General features: G+C 39.0%; 1 protein-coding gene across 2 annotated transcripts; it reads right to left on the bottom strand.

The window, feature by feature from the left end:
- Positions 1–1,598: 1,598 nt before the first annotated feature.
- Positions 1,599–17,369, bottom strand: lman1 (lectin, mannose-binding, 1). Of its 2 annotated transcripts, none has more exons than XM_036529261.1 (13): positions 17,150–17,369; positions 15,319–15,473; positions 15,124–15,231; positions 14,671–14,732; positions 13,657–13,756; positions 12,245–12,368; positions 12,036–12,094; positions 11,721–11,853; positions 11,167–11,354; positions 10,633–10,703; positions 3,236–3,389; positions 2,634–2,755; positions 1,599–1,676 (listed from the first exon to the last, which is right to left on the bottom strand). In XM_036529261.1, exons 1-13 carry the CDS (start codon positions 17,352–17,354, stop codon positions 1,640–1,642), a joined length of 1,518 nt encoding a protein of 505 aa, XP_036385154.1. In that variant the 5' UTR covers positions 17,355–17,369; the 3' UTR covers positions 1,599–1,639. The 2 variants fall into 2 exon arrangements, with proteins under 2 accessions (XP_036385154.1, XP_036385155.1); XM_036529262.1 differs by having other exon boundaries at positions 11,167–11,351.
- Positions 17,370–20,501: the final 3,132 nt, after the last annotated feature.

The raw sequence follows: 20,501 nt of genomic DNA, 5'->3' as shown, positions 1-20,501 counted from the left end.
GTAGCTAAAATAAGGAAACATCCTGCAGGAGTCAGCAGCCAACATGTTAAAATGCAGACTGATAGAAAGCATTAGCTGCAACACAGATATTTGGTAAACATCTACAAGACATAATGATCATTCTGACTGCTGAAATACTGTTTGGCATGAAAAGTCAAAAGGAAACAGTGAGTAACAGGCTCTTTTTCCTACTTTATGTCGCCAGAGCGAATATATGGGCTAGGGCCACTACCCGTTTTTTATATCAATATAGCAAAATTACATTTCGCAACATTTTTCTTTCTCCAACTTACATCTGATTTTTGTTTATATAAGAGAATGTTAAACGTCTTCACCAAGACACCCTTTCCATTACAATTAACAAATGGTGTTATTAATTGAACAATTTATTGTAATTGCTCTATTAACGGATGTACAATTAAACAACCTACAACAGCTATCATTATTGCAACAACTTTCTGCATAATACTGACTAGTAATGATTGAACATATAATGAGCTTATAATGAAATCTACTGGTCACAGAGTTGAGAGGCCTTTCAGGAATGGCCATCCCCTTTGTTGACCAAGCCGTGTTTTCTCAACTGCTGTTCAGAAAATGAATAGAGTGGATTTTGGAGCGCATGTTTTCGTGAAATGGTATATTTTTCAGCACTCACCGAGGACAGGCTACAGGCACCCCACACAGATGTACTGCCCTGCATTGACCACTTGAGTTGCATACAATTGGATTCGGCTGTAGTGTGTAGGTAAGTGTCAGTCAATTCCAATCAATTTGATTGGTTGAAAGGACTCGCCTGCGTTTCCTACTTAACTTGTACTACTGCAGCTGCTGTGCATTGAATTGCACAGCGGCGCAAAGTACGTAATTGCACTATGAAATGGCAGATTCCACTTTGAATGGCCTCTTTTTTGTTCTAAAATCAAAATCACTCTGTTCAAAGGTCATATCTGTATTTCCAACATAAACTGTATGATCGCAGAAGAGTAGGGGCCCCGCTATGAAACCTAAAACACTTCGACTCTGACGACACATATTACTATTATGGGTATAGGTCATTAATGGTGAATTCTGTGCCAATTCATTTGCAGAACAGACAAAAAAAATACAAACTAGACACTCGTTTTCAAAAAGAAACAACATAATGAGGATGTAGCTGTGGTTTGTTTTGTTTATGTAAAAAAAAAATCTGATTGTTGGGCTGGGTTTGCAATACGTATTCAGTTTTCTTAACAATTCAGCATTCACACATCATAATTCTACAGTTTTCAAAACCACATTAAAGGACAGTGATTGACGTTGCTTAAATTGCGATACCAATTCTTTCTGTGACCCTGATGGAAATCCAATTTGTGTTGGCTTAATACAGAGAAGTATATATAACATCATTTGGGAATCTTTGACCAAAATTTCATACACACGTAATTAAAGCAAGCATCCATTTGTAATCTGTACATCTCGGTTCAAATTAAAAATCAGACATAAAAAAAAGAAAAAAAAATCATGTCTCTTTAACAATGCATTTTCTTTTCAAGTACAATAATTTATCATTTTGAAACAAACCAGAAATTAACAAAAAGATTTTACAAATTCCCTCATTTACATATTTTTATAACTTTCCAAAGAGAAACACTTTTCATCAAAAGAACTTCTTGGCTGCTGCTTCTTGTTGACTTCTAAAAATTAGGGAGGAAAGAATCAATTGAAACAAAGACATGAGCATCCATTCCGTGAAAACAATCAATCAATCAAACAAAAAAAGCAGCTGCACAATAACAGGTTACTGGTCAGAAGGGAGCTTACTGGATTGCCTCATCAAAATCATGGCAGTTTGTAATAGGCCTTATTACCTGATACCATGCAAAACACACAAACGTATAATAAATTTTACTGAATAAACACACTTAAAGATTGTTAAATATAAATGTTCAATGAATATATACTGATAAATGTCCTGTGACATTCTATGGGCAGCTAGGCAATCTAAGTTTGTGAGGTCTGTGAGCCACAAATAATATACCAGGCATGCTTGCTTCTAGTAAAACAGGAAAACTGAACAACCTTAAATAAGGTTGATACATTTGCTATGTTGGTTTATAAACAATCGAACAGCACATTCTGTATAATAGCGTAGATGCATTTTGCTTTAACCGGATCATACATTTTAAAGGCATTCATGAAAATGAGCAGCCTTGCCTTTTAAAGCATGAGTCATCCAAAGACACATTACAATTCTCTAATTCTCTGACTCTTATTTCAGCTCTAACATATCATTACACTGCCATGGCAAAGTACATTCACATCCACTTAATCAGTCAGCAGTATTTTAATAGCCCGCAGTGCCACTGTGAACGTGTATTTTATTGGATGCAACTGCCCTCTTTGAACAGAAAAACAAAAGCAAGCACTAGCCCGCAATGGTGTCAGATTTAATACTCTGGTTACCAAGGCTAATTATGGGGAAAAGATTATTTAGTTGAACTGTAATGAATAGGTTTGCATAAAGCCAATACAAATCCATGCACTAAGTGTGGTCTAAGGCTGCATGACAGGTGCCAAGGCAAACTGTTTAATAAAATTCATGCAAAAACGCCACGCTCCCGGCACGCTGAGTCTTTACCAGAGCAACCCACCTGTACATGATGTAGCCAAAGAACAGGACTGACTGTACAACCACGAAGATCAGGAAGTGTGTGGTGGAAAGACAGGAAGGCACTGGAGGCAGCTCAGGGCACTTCACCTTTTCACTTGGGCCCTGGACACAATTAATGAGGCAGTGATCATAAACATCATAAAGACACCAAATTGAGGTGCTGAACAGGAGACATCTGGTGTAGCTGAAGCCTTAGGAAGAGGGAAATGCAAAAACAGTACGTTTGAGATGAAAATGTATACAGGACAAACGGATAAGACGAACACACTCAAATAACAGGGAATCACTAAAATAACTGATCCAGACTGGCCCAAAGAAAGCAGGTATTTCACCTGCTTTTACAACTATTTTTGAGTGTGAAAAACAGCTGGGATGATTGTCCAATGAGTGGGCACTATTTCACTGACAGTACATGCGCGTGTACTACCAAGGAAACAGTGACTGTGTGCAGGGATGTCAAGAAACTAAGTATCCAAAGGGAGTATCTACACGTGTATTATCAGCGAAACATTGCCCGCTAATTGGACAGTGAGTGAACTTGTCTGACTGTGGGCCCCAGTGGGTGTGTGTGCAGGCTCTCACCCCGTTGCGCTGGACCAGGTGTTCGACGCTCCTCTTGACCACGTGCAGGTGCTCCTTGATGTCATTGAAGTGCTGGACAGTCTCATAGGCCCCAGCCGCATTGCCCTGGTGCTGGACGGAGGCCACTTGTCTCAGTGTGTCAGAGAATGAGTTTCTGAAACGATCACAAAGAAAGGACTATTGAACAGGCAGCCGGATATCAAAGTGTTGCGTGTATGCTTGTGAGAAGCCGTACTTTTGGACATGTAGTGGTGTCATTTTAGAGATTTTATACACTTTAAGACTCAGAGAAAATACAACAGTCCTCGCTATTGTTCTTGTCACATTCAAGTCATTTTCTAATTTCTGTTGTCATTATACGGTTCCTGAATTCATTCCTTTAATCTGAAGAGAATGTAAACTTTCAAACCTTATGAGTCACATCAGTGTCAGAACTGAGACTGGGGATGTTTAGGTTATTTTTGTAAGAAACCATACAAAGGGCCTGGCTCTCGATGCTGTATAGTTATGGGGAATGCCCTGCCAACCCATAACTACACAGACTTCACACCTGCCACCCAAGATGCAGTTATTATTAATCTCATGCGTATAATCTTACAACCAATCAAAATATCTCCTTTCTTGGGGACACTGAAAGTAGCAATGACAACTCATTTTGAGAACAAAATATCAGCTCACATTTGTGTGTTGTACATCTTGAGCTTTCTGAACTTACAAACAGAAGTACAAACTACATTTTTCCACAACCAAGTAAGTTCCCAGGTTAGCTTAGAGAGTTGTGCTCTTCAGTATTTGGAGATTTTGGGAAATTCTAGGACAATTTTATCGACCTCAAGCTGTTGCCACCTGAACCAAGATTGAGAAAACGATCTTTTGTTATGAGACGTGTGGACTGTGACTCAGCCTTCTCAGTCCCTCATTGCTGTCACTGGAGCACATCGCATTTTCTTTCCAAATCAACGAGACCTACTTCTGACATGAGAAACCTCAAGCTTCTCTATGATCTACAATCTGTGTTCAAAAATCACAAATATTCCAGCCACACAAACACATACATGCTTAGCAACCGGTCCTCCCCTCTAAAGGGTGCTGAAAGGTTCTGTGAGGGAGTAACAGTGAGGACGGCTGCTATGATACCTTATCCCATTTAAACCCTTGAGGTGTTTTTTTGAGAACACCGTGTACACCACTTAACAGGATTAAAGTGTGAGACCAGGAGAGGCTTTTACAGCCAATAACACAGACCTATTTTCTGTACTTTGTAATTCTCCCAGACTCTCTAGATCAACAGCTGACCTCCAAAGCTCTCTCAAAAACAGAGCGGAGCTTGTAAGGGGGCCCCCTCGGCATGTTGCAAACAGCTAAGCATCACGCATTAGACCGTAACGACAGGACGCAGACACAGCTCTGCAACCGATATAAGACACCACCGGTGCTCTTCATCAGCAACTCACAAATAGACTAGGAGTCTGTGTCAACTGCTGAGTGGACAGAATCACTGTAGCGTGAGTCCAGGGATGGGTGGACAGAGTGAGCTGGAAAGCTTAATACATTCATCCTCAAGGACAATTCTTAATCCTGATATTGCAATGATCAATTTTATCTACTTCCACCAAAAACTGCCAAAGCCTTTGATTTTCAGGTAAATACAGATTTTAAAAGTGTAGGCATAGTGATGCACTTATTTGGAAGTCGCTCTGGGTAAGAGCGTCTGCTAAATGATGTAATGTAATGTAATGTAATTCCAAAACACAGTAATTCTAACGACTTGTTTTCCCACTATGCATTTTTCTTTAATTGGTACCGCTTATTTAGTTGAATATCATTTATGTTTCCCGCTTTGTTTTAAAGAGGATTATTGAAGCATATTCCCCATGTACTGTAGTTCTTAATCCCTTGTCTAGTAATACAGTAATCATAAAATCATGATATTGATTGATACAAATTATTGTTTAGAGTAATCTGAAGGATCTTGAATGGCTTCGATTGTGTCTTCTAAATCTCAATAAGTACTGTAATCCTGACATCTGTTAAATGTAGAGCTTTGCAGAAAAGGGATTTTGGGGGAATCTCGCATGGCTGAAATTGGTTCAGAAAATTCCATAATTCTGGAGTTGAAATACATTATAAAATATAATATAAATACAACAAAATTATAAAATAACATTCATTGAAATACTGGAATATTTCACTATGAGTTCAGCCAATAGTGGCTGCTTAGAAGACATCCCTGGGACCAAACAGACACTATGCACAACTGGATTAGCCTACTGAAAGAAAAGTTCTCATATATATAAACATTTCTGAAGATTAAGGTTAAGATTATGATATCCTGACTTGCTATATACATATTCAAAATGTACACCCTGTAATCTGGTGTTAAATATGATTGACTATGTTTGATGTGTAGATAATGTATGGTATGACAATGTATGGTATGTACCTTTGACTGAGAGGGTCTCAAACAAGGTGTACTTCCTTCTAGTCAGGTGTATTAATCTAGTCTATTAATTCAAAATGTAATTACATTCCCATGTAAACTGCTAACTGAAAATTTCACCTATTTGCACAAGTTTTAATCCCCTTCTCTTTGTAGTTAATGACATTTGCAGGAGATTTAGACAAGGGTTTAAGTTGCACCATATCTAAAACTGCACTAAACTTTGATTTTATTTTCTTCCATTTTAAATATTTCATCTTCATGAATAAAGTTACAGAATGACTTGATTGCTCTTATATGATCTAAACTGCAAAAAAATATTGTGGTGATTTTACTATATCTAAAGAAAGGGCTGAAGATTCAAAATGGGTCATCTTTGACCAATTGTAATGTATGTCCTGAAACTGTAACCACTTCTCTGTCATTCCAGAAAATACACTGCATGAGAAGGGGTTGGTCCAAAAGCATGTGCTGCATGATGGTCACAAATAAATATGAGATACAATTTACAAGGTACAGGGGGAGTTTAAATGACCACATAGACAGCCATGTAAAAATCTTGCAGTGCAAACAGATTTTCTCCAGGGGGTTTAGCAGTTGATGAAATCATAATCCATAACCTATTCTCAGAGTTCATTGATTCATTTTGTCAAGTCCTTGACAAACATAGCATAATGTTCATTTAATGAAAGTTGTTACTAGCACATTTTTTCGTCTTCATCTCATACCACATTTAAACTTTTACTCAGGCTATGAGTTGTTCTGTTGAACAGGTTTGACACCATTACGACACAGCTTGAAAATCAAATTCGAAATAAAATTCAGCATCACCTTGGAATAAGATTTTAAATGATGGAGACAGATTATTTATTTTGATCAAAGAATGCAATATATGTGTAGTAGGGAGAAACAAAACCTTGCATGTAATTATGAATAAAACCGCATAAGGATTCCAGGATTACAAAAGACATAAAATAAAAATGAAATGTAGTATCACCTTGGAATAAGTTTTTAAAATGAGAAGACAGAAGCAATCTTCTGTTCAACATACAAGTGAGATTTCCTTTGGAAAAAAAACATAACAGTTGCACGAAACCCTGGGTTAACAGCTCAGATTATAGGCATGCCATGTTATAATTTTAGAAGATCAGGGAGAGTTACTTAGGGAAAGAATAGCTGAAGGTCTTGTAGACGTCTTTAAGTGCACAATCAAAACAGCACACAAATGGAACATCAATGAAATTCTTAAGTAACCCAGTAGTATTAAAAGAGCACAAAATGGTTTAACCTTCTTAATAAAGAGCACATCTTAAAATCAAGATCATGTTTCTGATTAAATTACAATTTCTTATACCGCATTATTACTAGCAGGACAAATACATTTTTCCTTCATCGTCTTTAGAAATCCAAGATGATTAAAAAAAGAGGGAGCCTGGACAAATGAAACTGATTGGAGGGGAATAAGTAGTACAGACTCCTTGGGGAATTGCAATGACAAGAAAGCAATCAGACGTGGCTTGTGTTCGCCTGCATATGAAGGATATATTTAAAAACTCGTATGTAATCCTAAAGGGATATGGAGCCTCTAAGATTCAGTCTCTTCTTCCAAGCTGTACCACCTTGTGTGACCCACTATACACACATTTGCTGACATGTGTCAGCCAAAAAAAAAACAAAAAAACAAAATCAAATTTGTTTGACATGGGGGGGGGGGGGGGGGGGGAATCCCAAATTAGAAATAAATCTTCCTTAAACAACTAAGTGAACATTTATTAAACCATGCATCTAATCTTCATCTGAGAGAAATGACCTATTTGATGATCTTAAGCCTGCTTGAGAAATGGTAATCTTGAAGAACTAAGACGTGATAATATAATAATTCCCTTTCATTTATAGAGGTCAAGAAAATTACTCCATCTATAATCTATCAGGATAATGCTGACCAATTGTGTACCGCTGAATTACAGGCCAAATATATAATGGATGTGAATATACTCCATCCACAGGACAAATTCCAATTGGATTAACCTGACTGCATAATCTCTCATCAGTCATTGAGAAAATTTTCACTTAATTATAGAAGTTTGATCTTTTGTCATGATTAAATCATGCAAAACAATTAGTGTTACATGTTTTTAAGCCTTTTCAAGCCTTATTCTGCCTGTGGTACAGACTGCAAGGGTACTGGGGAGAAGACAGCATGACTGTCATCTTTATTGTGTAGGTAACCAAGGTGTTTTTTTTTCCATTTCTTATGTTTGACGGTGGACTGTTACAGCATAATTATCATGCTGTTACTAGAATAAATGCTTGTTAATCCTCTCAGACGACTCTGTGCAGGCTAAATCCACCAACTAGAAGGCAGCAATGAACACATACTTCTGAAGTGAGGGTGAGAGGAACGTAACAATGTGTTTAGAAAGATCCTTCTTGACATAAATTGTGTCATGTATAACTCGTGAAGGATATGTGCTACGTATGACACTACATCTGTATGAAGCACTGCCATCAGTTACAACCAGAAAGTGACTGTAGCTATCAATCAAATCAAGCAACAGTATGGCATACTGAAACACTGCTTTATCTGGTCACGGATGTCAAAATGTGTGGTTTTTTGTAAGGACATTAGCAAGATGAGTCAGTCTAATTTGTTTCTTTAGTTGCTTGGAACGTCCTAACAGAAAATCTTAAGAATAAGATGCAACACCTTTAGGAATAAGCTAGCTTCTGTGTATATGTCAAAAATCCTATTTGACTGCACTTCTTACCCATTCACCATATACCATATATTCTATATACATACATACACATATTATATATATAGAGAGAGAGAGGAAGGGAGGGAGAGAGACTTTGTTCCCATCGTCCTTTGCTAGAGGCTAGCTTGCAAATTAAAGCAGCATACTAGCTTGCTGTACCAAACTATTTAACCAAACATGCAAACATGTTTACACAAATGTATCAAGTATTGTCACTGTAGGTGTTACACGGGACGGAAAGATATACAGTAAGCTACCCAGCTAGCCCCCTCTGCCAACCTCCTGCCTGGTTGCCGTAGCCCAAATTTGTTTATATTTCATTCATCCACAAGTAGCTAATAATACCTGAAGAGAGTAGGCACAAACCCTGCAAGGCAGGAAAGAAAAGACAATAAAGTAAATAATGTAAAAACACTGACAAAGAACCAATTGCTAATCCAAGATGGCTGACTTTCAACATGGTAAATCTTGCCTGTTTGTCTTCCAGTGGGCTACAACCAACAGACATTGCTATTGGCTGAACAAGGTTATGGCTATCTGAGCAAAACAGAACCAGATGTGTCTCTATGTCAAAAAACATAACGTGGTTGTGATCAAACTGTAAGCCACCTGTTGCATCAAAACAATCTGCTGCACTTCCTATTCAAAGCTCTTATTATTCATATGCCACAGACTTCAAAGACCAACCTAATCAAATTTTTATTCAAAATGAACCAGCATGCGAATGTGACCTAAGAAAAGACAGCTGTCTGAATGAGCTTATCAAAGAGATAGAATTTGCTCATCTAATGATTTTCAATTGCTAACACACCAAGATGTCTATGAAATTAAAAAAAAAAACAAAACCAAAAACTGTAGACTAAATAGTCACAAAAATGCTCCGGCACACCATTTTCATAAACTTACACCAATGAGAAAACAATCACAACCCTATTGCTACCATAATAAAGTCTTAACTGAAACGTGTATACTATATATGAAATCAAAGTAATACTTGATGCAACCTCAAAATGGTCGTAAAAACACTTTGCTAATCTTTTTTAAAATGCGAAAGTCCAAAAATATATAGCAACAAGATGAAGCAAAGAACCTAACAACACTGTAGCCATGTGAAGATCTGTGTAAGTGAAAAATGAACAAAAACAATCGGTTTAAAATTATTAAAGTGACATCAATTTTAATATTCTGACTGCTAGGATTAAGATCTTTTATGTACTTTTGTGGTATAATCTACCAGTTGTGTTTTTCGACACACATCACTACACGCAAGTAACTAAATAACTTTCTTGAAAATACCTTTGACAAAACAATATAAATACAAATATGTTATTTTCGCAAAACATAACTATCATCACATTGCCTGAATGAATTGAATTTTTTCATTTAATCAGGCTTAAAGAAGTAACACTACAAGATCTTAATTTGAATTGTCTGATCCAAACCAAGGTCACACCATACAGACGGTTAATGCTCAGGTCTTAATCTGTATTATTCAAAGATCTTATGAAAAGCTCCTAAGATGTAAATGGAAATGTACATTTTAAGGTACACAACATTTAACTATAATATTTAAACTAAAAAAAACAGGTAACGTTGCAGAAGTTACCAATAAAATCACTACTTATTCAAAGAATTGATTTTTTAAAAAGAAACACTAAGGATGTATAAAATAAACACTACTATGTACAATAATAGGAGTATAACTGCTGAACTAGTTACCAAAAACTAGATCTGCAGAAGGTTCTCTGGAAAAAATCAAACTCAGGCCTGACTATCGTGAGAGTACAGTGAGGCTATGTACATAACTCATCATTCATTTTAATGGTCAACACAGCCATGTCATCAAACAAAAGCAAAAATAAAATATGGTTGAGGGATGAGATCAGAGGAGATGAAAGATGGCCATCCCACCAGGGGGTGGCTTGGAGTGAAGGAAAGCTACGGCTATTATGAATCAAGATATTGAGGGGACTTAACTCAAGTAACCAAACGGCAAAGACAAACCCGATATCGGCACAGATTATTACAATGGAACACCTGGGTGAATGACTTTATCTCTGAGATTTAAATTTTTCCTGCCCTGCGATTAATTTGTTGTTGTGTTTTTCTTGCAGATTTGAGATGGCAGGCTTATGCAGGAAGAAAAACAACAAAACTGCTGCTGCTGTGGAAATTCAAAATACGATGTCTGTTCTCACCTCAGATCATTCAGATTCTTCAGCACCTCCTGTTGGGTAGTGATTATTGTGTCCAGATGTTGACTGGGAACCTGAAAAAGTTCAATTACACAATTACATACATTCATAATCATAAAAATGAAATCTACCAACAAAAAGTGCTTTCTTTTTTTTTATAACAGATCTGTAGTGTCAGTAGAGAAGTGGAGATGACAACAGCAGGTGTGACTATTAAGGCGCTACACCTGGCTTTACATTACATTACATTGTCATTTAGCACTCTCTTTTATCCAGAGCGACTTACATAGGTTACAATTTTTACAATGCTATCCATTTATACAGCTGGATATTTATTGAGGCAATTGTGGGTTAGATACCTTGCCCAAGGGTACAGCAGCAGTACCCCAACAGGGAATCAAACCAGGAACCTTACATTTACAAGTTCTGCTCCTTATCACCGTGCTACACTGCTGCACCAATAAACCGTGGGGCATCAGAAGGGAAAAAGGTGACCTTAGTGACCAGTGCTGCGAGAGAATCGCGCTTGAGCGGTACCTGTCCGGGCTCAGCGGCGGCTCCCCGCCTCGCAATCTCGTCCGTCACCACGGAGACGTAGCGGCGCTGTTCGTCCAGGATCATGGCCAGCTGCCGGTTGAGCTGCTTGATCTCGAGGTGGATCCGGTTCTGACCCTCAAACACCTGCCGGATCTCCCGGTCGTTCACACTCTCATAAACGTCCTCTACTGCCCAGGAACAAACCATCAGGACACAGAATCATTCGCACGGTCACAAATATAACTGGCCAGGAAAACAAGGAAAATGGACAATACATGTATCTAACACATGAGGAATACTTAAGATATTAACAACTACCTAAAAAGACAAATATTATACATAATGTATTAAATATATGAGATCAGAATGATACAAAATGATACATAATGCACATTTAAGTACAACTAAAAGATACACATATGAACAAAAACTTATATTCAATATAATTTTTTTCTAGAAAACGTAATATGATATTCATTACCTGTGAACAATTTCTTCTCTGTAACAAGTTATAAACTACTACAACACTATTAAGCCCGTGGTAACAAACTGACCCGGCTCTCCCTGGACATCAGGATGTTCTTTCTGAAACGCCTCCTTCTTCTTGTCCAGCTCCTGCTGGAAGTTCTCAAATTCTTCCTGATACTTGTCCTTCTCCTCTTTAGGAATTTCAGCCTCAGGTGGTGGCTTTGGAGCAAGAAAAAGAAAAAAAAAAACATGTTCCAAATGCAACTGCCAAATTCATTCAGAGCACTGAATTACATAATGTTAAAACTCAGCTGAACTATTGGAACTTTATGGCAAATGTCATTACAGTGCTGATGAAAAAAAATCTGATCTGCTGGGTAATACCAGAGAACAGTAAATACCAGCTGTTGTCCAGGCTCTGTTAGTCTGAACAGCAAGAATGACAGCACATCATGGTCATCTGGCAGAAAAAAGGACAGTAAAATTAACACCTTATACTTGTTCTGTTTATTAAGACACTTGATAAGGGCAAAGCACCTTTTCTTATGCTAAAAATGATGAATAATTGCATGTGTGACACTGCGTCTCCTCAGTTATGTCCGTGACTGACCTGCAAGGCCTCCTGTGGCAGCAGAGATGCCAAAGTAGCCTTCATGAGGAATGATCATGTTGTCCACTTTTGCGCAGAACTCATAGTCATCCTTATCTGGGGTGAAGCCATTATTGATCATAACCTAAAGGGAAAAAGAGTATGTCCTCATTGTTGTGCCAAGCGTTGTGCTTCTGATTTAGGACACTTTGTTCTATAATTAGGGGGCAAAGCACTCTGTGAAAAGGAAAAAAAAAACAAGCAGCTCTGTATTTGTGCCAGCAAATGCAAGTTTGTTAGATTGTTCATATACTGTATTTTTCATTTCTTTCTTCTGCACAGAGATAGCAATAAAAACCATTTAATTAAGTGCTACATCACCTGAGCTAAGCTTCTAAAGAGCATTAAAAACCTTCTTTCAGACACATAATTAACCAGGCTTCTATAACAATATGCCACACTTAATAGAATCAACAGCTGACAGACTCTGTAACAATCGCGTAATCTTGACTAATTTAGTTTTCATAAAATTCTGGACTAATTATCAAGTGCTCAAACACTGGCTAGTCTTTAACAAAATAATTCCTTTCCACATTTGAAAATTTTATTCTTAGTGGTGGAATAAAAAAAATGCTTGATAAGAACTAATAAAGCATAGTTTCCCTGCATCTTTCTGTTCTGCTTTCATTTTCCTAAAATGCATGTAGCTAAAAAGAGTATAACATCTGTTCCATAAACAATCTGACACTGCAAACACTAGCCAACCACCAGGCTTCAATCATGTCTGTTCACCCATATGGTTCATTTACTCTGGTGTCACTGGGACATGAATCTATGACTCAGTAAGTTCAGGATTGAACGAATGAGGAAGAAAGAACTAAGGGGTATAAGAAAACATGTGTCATCAACACTGCCCTGCTGACCTGACCAATGGTGAAAAAATATTCATGGTGAAACCACACAGTACCACACCAACTATCAAAGCACTGTCTACAAGGAAAGCTTCCCAGAATTTAGGAGAAGGATGAAACTTCATCTGTCTTTCTACTTTTGTCTTTCATTCATTTATATACACATACACACAGTGGAGTTGGTACAAGCTGTGTGTAAGAACAAAATAATTGTTTTGCTTTTTTACTAAGAGTAGTGATGTGTCAGCATTATTCACTCCATGGGTAGTGGGGACCATTAAGAGTTATGAGTTAAGATGCTTGTTAAATTTCAGCTATGTTGCCATCAAAATGATGCATCATTATTGGGCCCAAAAATATGAGACATACCAAGGAAATGCTCAGTTTTACACATTAATATTAATTTCTAATATTCTTGAGGTTATACAGACAGCTCTACCACAATGTAATGAGAGGAAGTACTATGACAGCAAAAAAATAACTGCCTGATTAAGATTATGTCTTCAAGAACTCAAATCCTACCGTCAGTGACTTCTTGTAGTATGTAATTTTGGCTCGGATTGGGTAGGGTTTGTTTCGGAAGTCCCTTAGACATGTTCCCAGGGCTTGAGTTGAACCATCACTGAATCAGAGAACACAATATTATATTAAGTAATGAAATACAAATGCACAGTTCTCACTACACTATGTGGAATAAGTTTCTTGTCAGTCGGTATGTAGTAAATACAAGTAACAACTGGTAATTTGCCACAAAGCTGCAAGTACGATCTGAAAGCATTTATAGTCCCATAAGTCAAGAGTGCACTGTGGAGATGGGTAACATGAGGCAAAAATTACTGCAAATTACCGTGTATATGTATATGGCAAAGTATATTTTCATCCATCTAAATGGCATAAGAACACAATTTCTGTTAAAGTCTAGCAGCAATGATTGCCAGCAGCTGTTATAGGTGGAAAGAAAAAAATAGGGCTAAAACCATCTGTTTTGTTTCCCATGATAATCTTTTAACCCTCCAGTGACCAACATATTTCACATAATGACTGACCTGAGCTATTTCTGATCCCTGGGCAGAACAAGTGGAAAAACATTTACAACCACAACAAGGAAAGAAAAACTTTTTGTTTAGTGATCAAAAATAGATATTCCAAAACTATTGCTGCTAAGAATGTAAACTTGTAAGAGCCTATCTGTTCAAAAGAATTCATCTGGGCTCACTTCTAACATGTAATCAGGTAATGTACTGAATGGAGTGCACTGGTGCACAGTTAATGACAGATGATGGTGTAAAAATATGAATACAGCGCACCTCCTGTCTCCTAATTACCTACCAAACCACCCAGCACATAAAAAATTGAAGTAAAATAGCTGTTCAATTAGCTTTGATGCCAATAGACAAAAAGGGATCAGAAATTAGCTTCATACAGATGAAAAAGGCCACTGTGTTGAGTCTTACAATAAGACTATAGGAAAATACTTCAGAGAAATTGGGAATTCCACATCTTGCACCACAATAAATAAATGAAATAATTTCTTACTTCTGATGGTCATAAATAAGTTTTCCATTGTTTCCAACAATCAGAATGGCAGGATTATTTTTCTGAAATAAAAAAGAAAGAAATTCTCAGAACCCAGATACATCTGCAATGGATATTAGATGAACCCATGTTTTTCTTTGTTAGAACAGCTCAGCTATTTTTCAAAATCAAGACAGGCTGCATTAACAAATTAATTCTCTAAGCCTAAAATATTTAACATATCTGGATTAAGTAGGTACGCCTGGTTATTTTACTTTTTAAATCCAAAAAATGCAGCAGAACAGCTTATTGCTTTATTTTCCATACATGTCATTTTGAACTTCTTCCAACAGACTTCCTCTGTGTTGGAAGAAGGGAACTGTTATGTTCTATTTACATAACTGTTATGTTCTATTTACATAACAGTTTTCACTTTAGATAGGAATGAAAAAAATCAATGCATTCTCCACCAACCTTTCCATCATTGTCAAAAGAGTCAAAAAATATTCCAACTCCGTTCCAAGAATCGGCCGCGCCGTAGACGGGTCCTTCCAGGCCCTGTCCTGCTGTGAACCAGACGGCCTGGGGGCAGAGGACACAGGTGTCACTAACGCGGAGGGGGGAGGGGGCCCTAAAGGCAGTTTGATGCAGACAGAGAGGCGCGCTTACCAGTCCGTCCGCTCCCATTCGGCCACGGCCGGAGATGCGGAACGTCACCTCGGCTTCCCAGTTCTCGAAGCTCACGGTGTTCTTCGTCCACACCGAGCCCTTCTGGCTCCTCAGGGAGGGCGTGATGCGGATCTGGTCAGCGCTAGGGATGGCATCTGGAGAACAGCAGCGCCATTTTTACCAAGAAGGTACAGAGAACTCCAGGCCTGTAAAACAGCTGTGTACCACTGGTGCCCTGATGGTTCCAGTGATCTCACTTTGATTACTCTGCCTCTTTTGGTGGGCTCTCCTTTTCCCACCCTGTGCCTGTAGCCCTGCTGTCAGCGGTGGGATCTGCCATCCTGCTATGACAGAACTGCTCAGCCCCTGATATTCTTCACTGCCTCCTCCTTCCTCTGTGCATTACACATGTAACTCTTCATTGCTTCCCCCCCTCCCTGTGCCTGTGTACCCTGTCTGTCCCAATATACCCCGGTGATATCTAGGACACAGGGCCTACTACTGGAGCAGACACATTTGGTGCTGCTCCCGAAAAATGCAGCGTACTGAGCACCGCTGTCCTGTGACTGCTCTTTATTCTGCATCACAGAGCTCCTTAAGCAAGTACACTATGTGGCACAAGACTACTTACAGCTGGTACCAGATGCCTTGTTGGGTAAATCCACTCAGAGAAATACAAAGAACAGTAATAGTACGAGTTGTAACTTGCAGTTTTTCCCCTCACATTACAAAACAGGTTCACTGCTGCCACATCCCATAAAAGGCTTGCAACGTAGGACTAGACACCACAGGAACAGCCCATTATAGATACACCCTTTGCTTGGTGGTTTGCTAGCAACGGTGCCAAGGCAAGTACTTATGCATCACATTTACACAGGACTTACTGAATTTCAAATACATGCCATATTGTTAAATGGTTGCATTTCAATGGCTGATTGTCTACTGTACAAATGACATAACTAGAATAGTGAAGACCAGGCTTGTGTTCTCCCTGTGCACTTTGCACTGTGTTGGAACAGATGTGTTAGCACTCAGACTGATTTGGTCTGATTATTGGACGGGTAACTTCAGCCAGGAGGGATGGCCATCTACTAATATTCAACCACTTCCTATTGGAAATCAACCATTACTTTACAGACCACATTAATAGCTCACAATTGAGGTAGAAACGGATACAAAAATCAATAGGCTACGGCACAAAAGCCTCGGCTAAAATCACGAAGCCGTCACTCTAATCGTCTGGGCCATGAGCCCTATCATGAACACAGATAAACGGGTGCCTGCATGCAAGGACTTTGACACTTTTGAACAGAAACTATACCACATTGTCAAAACACCTTAGAAGAATTTACTTCAATCCATTTGAGATGTCAAGAGCTTTTCTTCCATAATTGCAAGTATAAAGCAATGAATATTTCTTCTTTAATAATCAACTGACTACCTAGCTGACTAGAATTTTTCAAATTTTGTTTAGACTGGCTCCTTCGTTTTCAGTACAGAGTACGACAGAGACAGGTGGCCAGCTAGTTTAGGTCTGGTAATAGCCTCTGCTACCCAGCTAACAGTAGCTAACTGATGATGGATGGCTAGCAAGCCACCTAGTTAGCAGCACTTTATTGACGAACCATTTAAATTACTGTGCAATATTAGCTTACTTAAAACGCCCAGGACATTTAAAGAATCTGGCTAGCATGTTCGCTAGCTGGCTGGCATAACTCAATGAATGAGCAAGGTTACTAACGACAGGTTAAGCCAGAAAACATGCAGGCAATGAAAAGTCAGGTGGCCAGTTAGTAAGCCTGCTAGCTTATTCCTATTCAAAGGGACTTACTTCCAGTATGCACCCAGAAAGGAATACTGCCGTCGCTTTGAGACAGATGCGGTCCTTTGAAACTATACTTGTATTCAAAGCGGCGGTGAGGCGCGTCTGTAGCTCCCGCAGCGCCTCCTGCAACGTCGCCATTTGTCGGATTACATAGCAAAGTTAATATTACTAAACAGGCAGCTGCTCTCAGTTCATCTATGGACACCGCCATCTTTCAGTTTCTCTGCTGACGTAGCGTTGAGTCAAGTGGATGTCGGGAGCTCCAGCGTGGCCAACAGGGCGCTCTCTCATTGGCCGGCGGGCAGACACATCTGGGTAGCGGAATGATGCGGCGAGCTCGATCGTGGAGCGCAGACAGCGCTTCCGAACCATCACGTGGGAGAGGTCAAACTTTTTCCGAGCAAATCAAACAAACAAACAATCAGAATGATAAATGAATCGCTATAAATATCCCATCTTGACGTTATGTCTTGTATCCGTTCTGAAGCCGCGCGCATGTCATAAATAACCAAAGTGGCGCATTATTTTGATTCGGAATAGTATTAACTAGTGCAATACAAAGAGTAAAATCCCCGAACATACTATTTTATTACATTACCTTACATGCATTTAGCAGACGCTCTTATCCAGAGCAACTTCCAACACAATAGAACATAAGTGTATCGATTCGAGGTAAATGAGCATTCGTGTCAGATCAGACTGACAACACTCACAGACCAATGAGTGCGAACATAACACCATTCAAGCCCCACCACAACTTGTGCAATCTGGGCAACGGACGCCAAGTACACTAGAACACAGAATCCAATATAATACAAATGGTATATGTATCCGTTTGTGGTCAACTTCAATTCTACTACGACGCACAAAATGGCTACGAAATCACTGCATGAGGTGCAGGTGGAAATGATAGTGTTTTTGCAAAGAAGAACCTTTCAGTGTTTATTGTCCGTGTCACAAAATGTATATGTTGTATGAATTACAAATTCTGAGTTTAAGAAGTATATTATTGTCAGCTACAGCTATATTAACCATTGGGCTAATTATACCCACAGCTGTAAATCACTGAACAAGCACAAGACGCCAAACAGTGTTTGCATACCAAATGCTTGGACCATAGGTAGTAGATTGCATTTATTTAGGCATCTAGAACGACTTTACAGCGACAGGGACAAGGCACGATCAAACGAGTAGCATGTAACTTGGTGTTGTATAGAAAGTTACTGCAAGAAATGTTCACAACTCATCAGCTTGATAAGCAGAGAAGGATTTATTTAGTCAATTAAATTTGGAATAATTAGGTGGAAAAACTAGAAGAGCCAGGATGCAGGCAAAATGAAACATAATCAAAATGTGGCCATCAGTCATGTGTTTTCTTACCCTTGATTAAATGGGAACAAAAAACACTATAACAGACAGAAATTAAGCTTAACTGCATTGCACAGAACAAAATCACATTGTTTACAAGTAATTAATTTTATTACAGAAAACGTAGGAGTCACATGTATTTATAGCACTATTTCACTGAAAGCAGTGAGGAGGTGTACATGTTTGAAAGAGTAATTACAACACTACACAGAAGCTGGAAGTTTCCTTTGGGAAAATGAATAACCAGTTCTTCAGACTGCATCTTTGCCTCCCTATACCCAAGCATACCTCACATCCCCCTTATTTATCGGACCTGCTTGCAGAGTATGCTGTATGGCTACACTGCAATTATATGTCACCCTTGTGTAATTATTGACACAAGTATGTACTAGTTATCACAGCACTGTGTAAGGTGCTGATGTACACATCTGGAATACCCCTTGCACTCATATCAGTAAGTCATTGGTCTTCACTAGAATTTTTCAGACAGTACGCATTACAAGATCTAGAATAACATCTGCACAACCACAAAATTATGGTTTGGTGGAATGGTGTGTGCAAACACAACTAGTCCTCAAAACAGTATAGAAACATCTTGAATGGGACTTCCAATTGCTTTGACTCATGGTTTGGTGAGAGCTAATCCACCAGACACACCACCTGCCCCTGCTGGTCTGGAATATGCTTGTAGAGTCCAGGGCAAAGTGGAGGCAGCCCAACTCAGGTGGAAACCGCAGGAGTGAGAAAGGTTGAAAATCATGATGTTAAAATATGAGCACATCACTTCAACATCAGTGATTGATTTGGGTGTATGGAGCAAAGAGGACAAAGTGACACTATCTGAAGCTAGACAGGAAATGGTAAGGACCCTGTTGTGTAATCCACTTACGAGGGCATGGATGTCTGATCTAGGCCAGTTTGTGACTTTGCACTATGACCAGTTAATGTCATGTCAGGGAAATGGACAGGGGTCTGTCCTATGACAGGCTATGTCCTCTCCCTGGAAATGGCCTGGAAACATGCACATCTCATGCACCTCTCTGTCAGAGCAAACCTTTAGTTTCCTCTAAATTATTGTACACTTCCTTTATCAGACATTTGTTGACAAGTCTACTGATGCCATCCTTGTTTCAACACTCCAAGGCAGCCTGTGATTTGTCAGGTGACTGTGAAAGGTACATGGACATGGAAACCCTGGCCTACCAACGCACCCATGTCCCTGGGGTGGAACAAACCCCATTTGTTGCACTGCTGTGGGGTCCAGCTCATTCTCTACAGGTGGCATGGCTGGTTTCAAACCGGAAAATTGTTTCATGCTTTAAGAGAGGCTAATGGTAGATGTTGGGTCCAGCTAATGCTGCTAGCTACTTTCCATTGCTATTTTTCCATTGTTAGCTAGTTAGCTGTACTGCTAGTCTACAGCTGCTTGCTAGTCTAGCTTGGAAGCAAGGACAAATATGTAATGCTTACATACTCTAATACTAGCATCTGTACATTTTTTCTCATTTGTAATCAACACACTCCAAGTCGTATAACCAAGGACAAATGTGGACATGCTTGACTAGCTAGATAGTTACATTGCTGTTCACTTTGGAAGTCTGCATAACTCAATATGTCATGTCTACACATGAGTCTAATACACATTATCAGTGAACACAATTATGTTACCAATTTCGCAGAGATTGTGAGCATTTAATAGCATTCAAGATCATGTTATCACAATCTTGCTGGGCTTCTGTACTCTGCATCTTCTTATGTGGGATCAAATGTGATGTGAAGGGCTCACAGGCCCTGTTTCAGACAGGCTGCAGGCTGATTAAGCTTCTGTCTATGGTTCCTGGTTAAAAGTTTGTGATAGTTTGTCCCCAGATGAAGAATAACCTACAGCTATTCATCTCAAGGGACTGGTTCAGCATAAGCGGGTGGGATAAACTACAGGATAAACTGCAAAAGTTGTCCATTGGGGAAAACGATTGTAATATGTGTTTAG

The sequence above is a fragment of the Megalops cyprinoides genome, chromosome 5 (genome assembly GCF_013368585.1).
Source record: "Megalops cyprinoides isolate fMegCyp1 chromosome 5, fMegCyp1.pri, whole genome shotgun sequence".
In the NCBI taxonomy this organism is placed as follows: Eukaryota; Metazoa; Chordata; class Actinopteri; order Elopiformes; family Megalopidae; genus Megalops; species Megalops cyprinoides.
This window is presented reverse-complemented; position numbering and strand designations above follow the sequence as displayed.

Bases quoted from the DNA above. Each gene is read 5' to 3' on its own strand.
- lman1 (XM_036529261.1), bottom strand. From the start codon at position 17,354: ATGGCGGTGTCCATAGATGAACTGAGAGCAGCTGCCTGTTTAGTAATA. The intron at 13,757-14,670 runs GTAAGAAATTAT...TCTCTGATTCAG, and splicing joins CTTATTTATGACCATCAGAA to TGATGGTTCAACTCAAGCCC. The intron at 10,704-11,166 runs GTACCGCTCAAG...GAACTTTTTCAG, and splicing joins CCGCCGCTGAGCCCGGACAG to GTTCCCAGTCAACATCTGGA.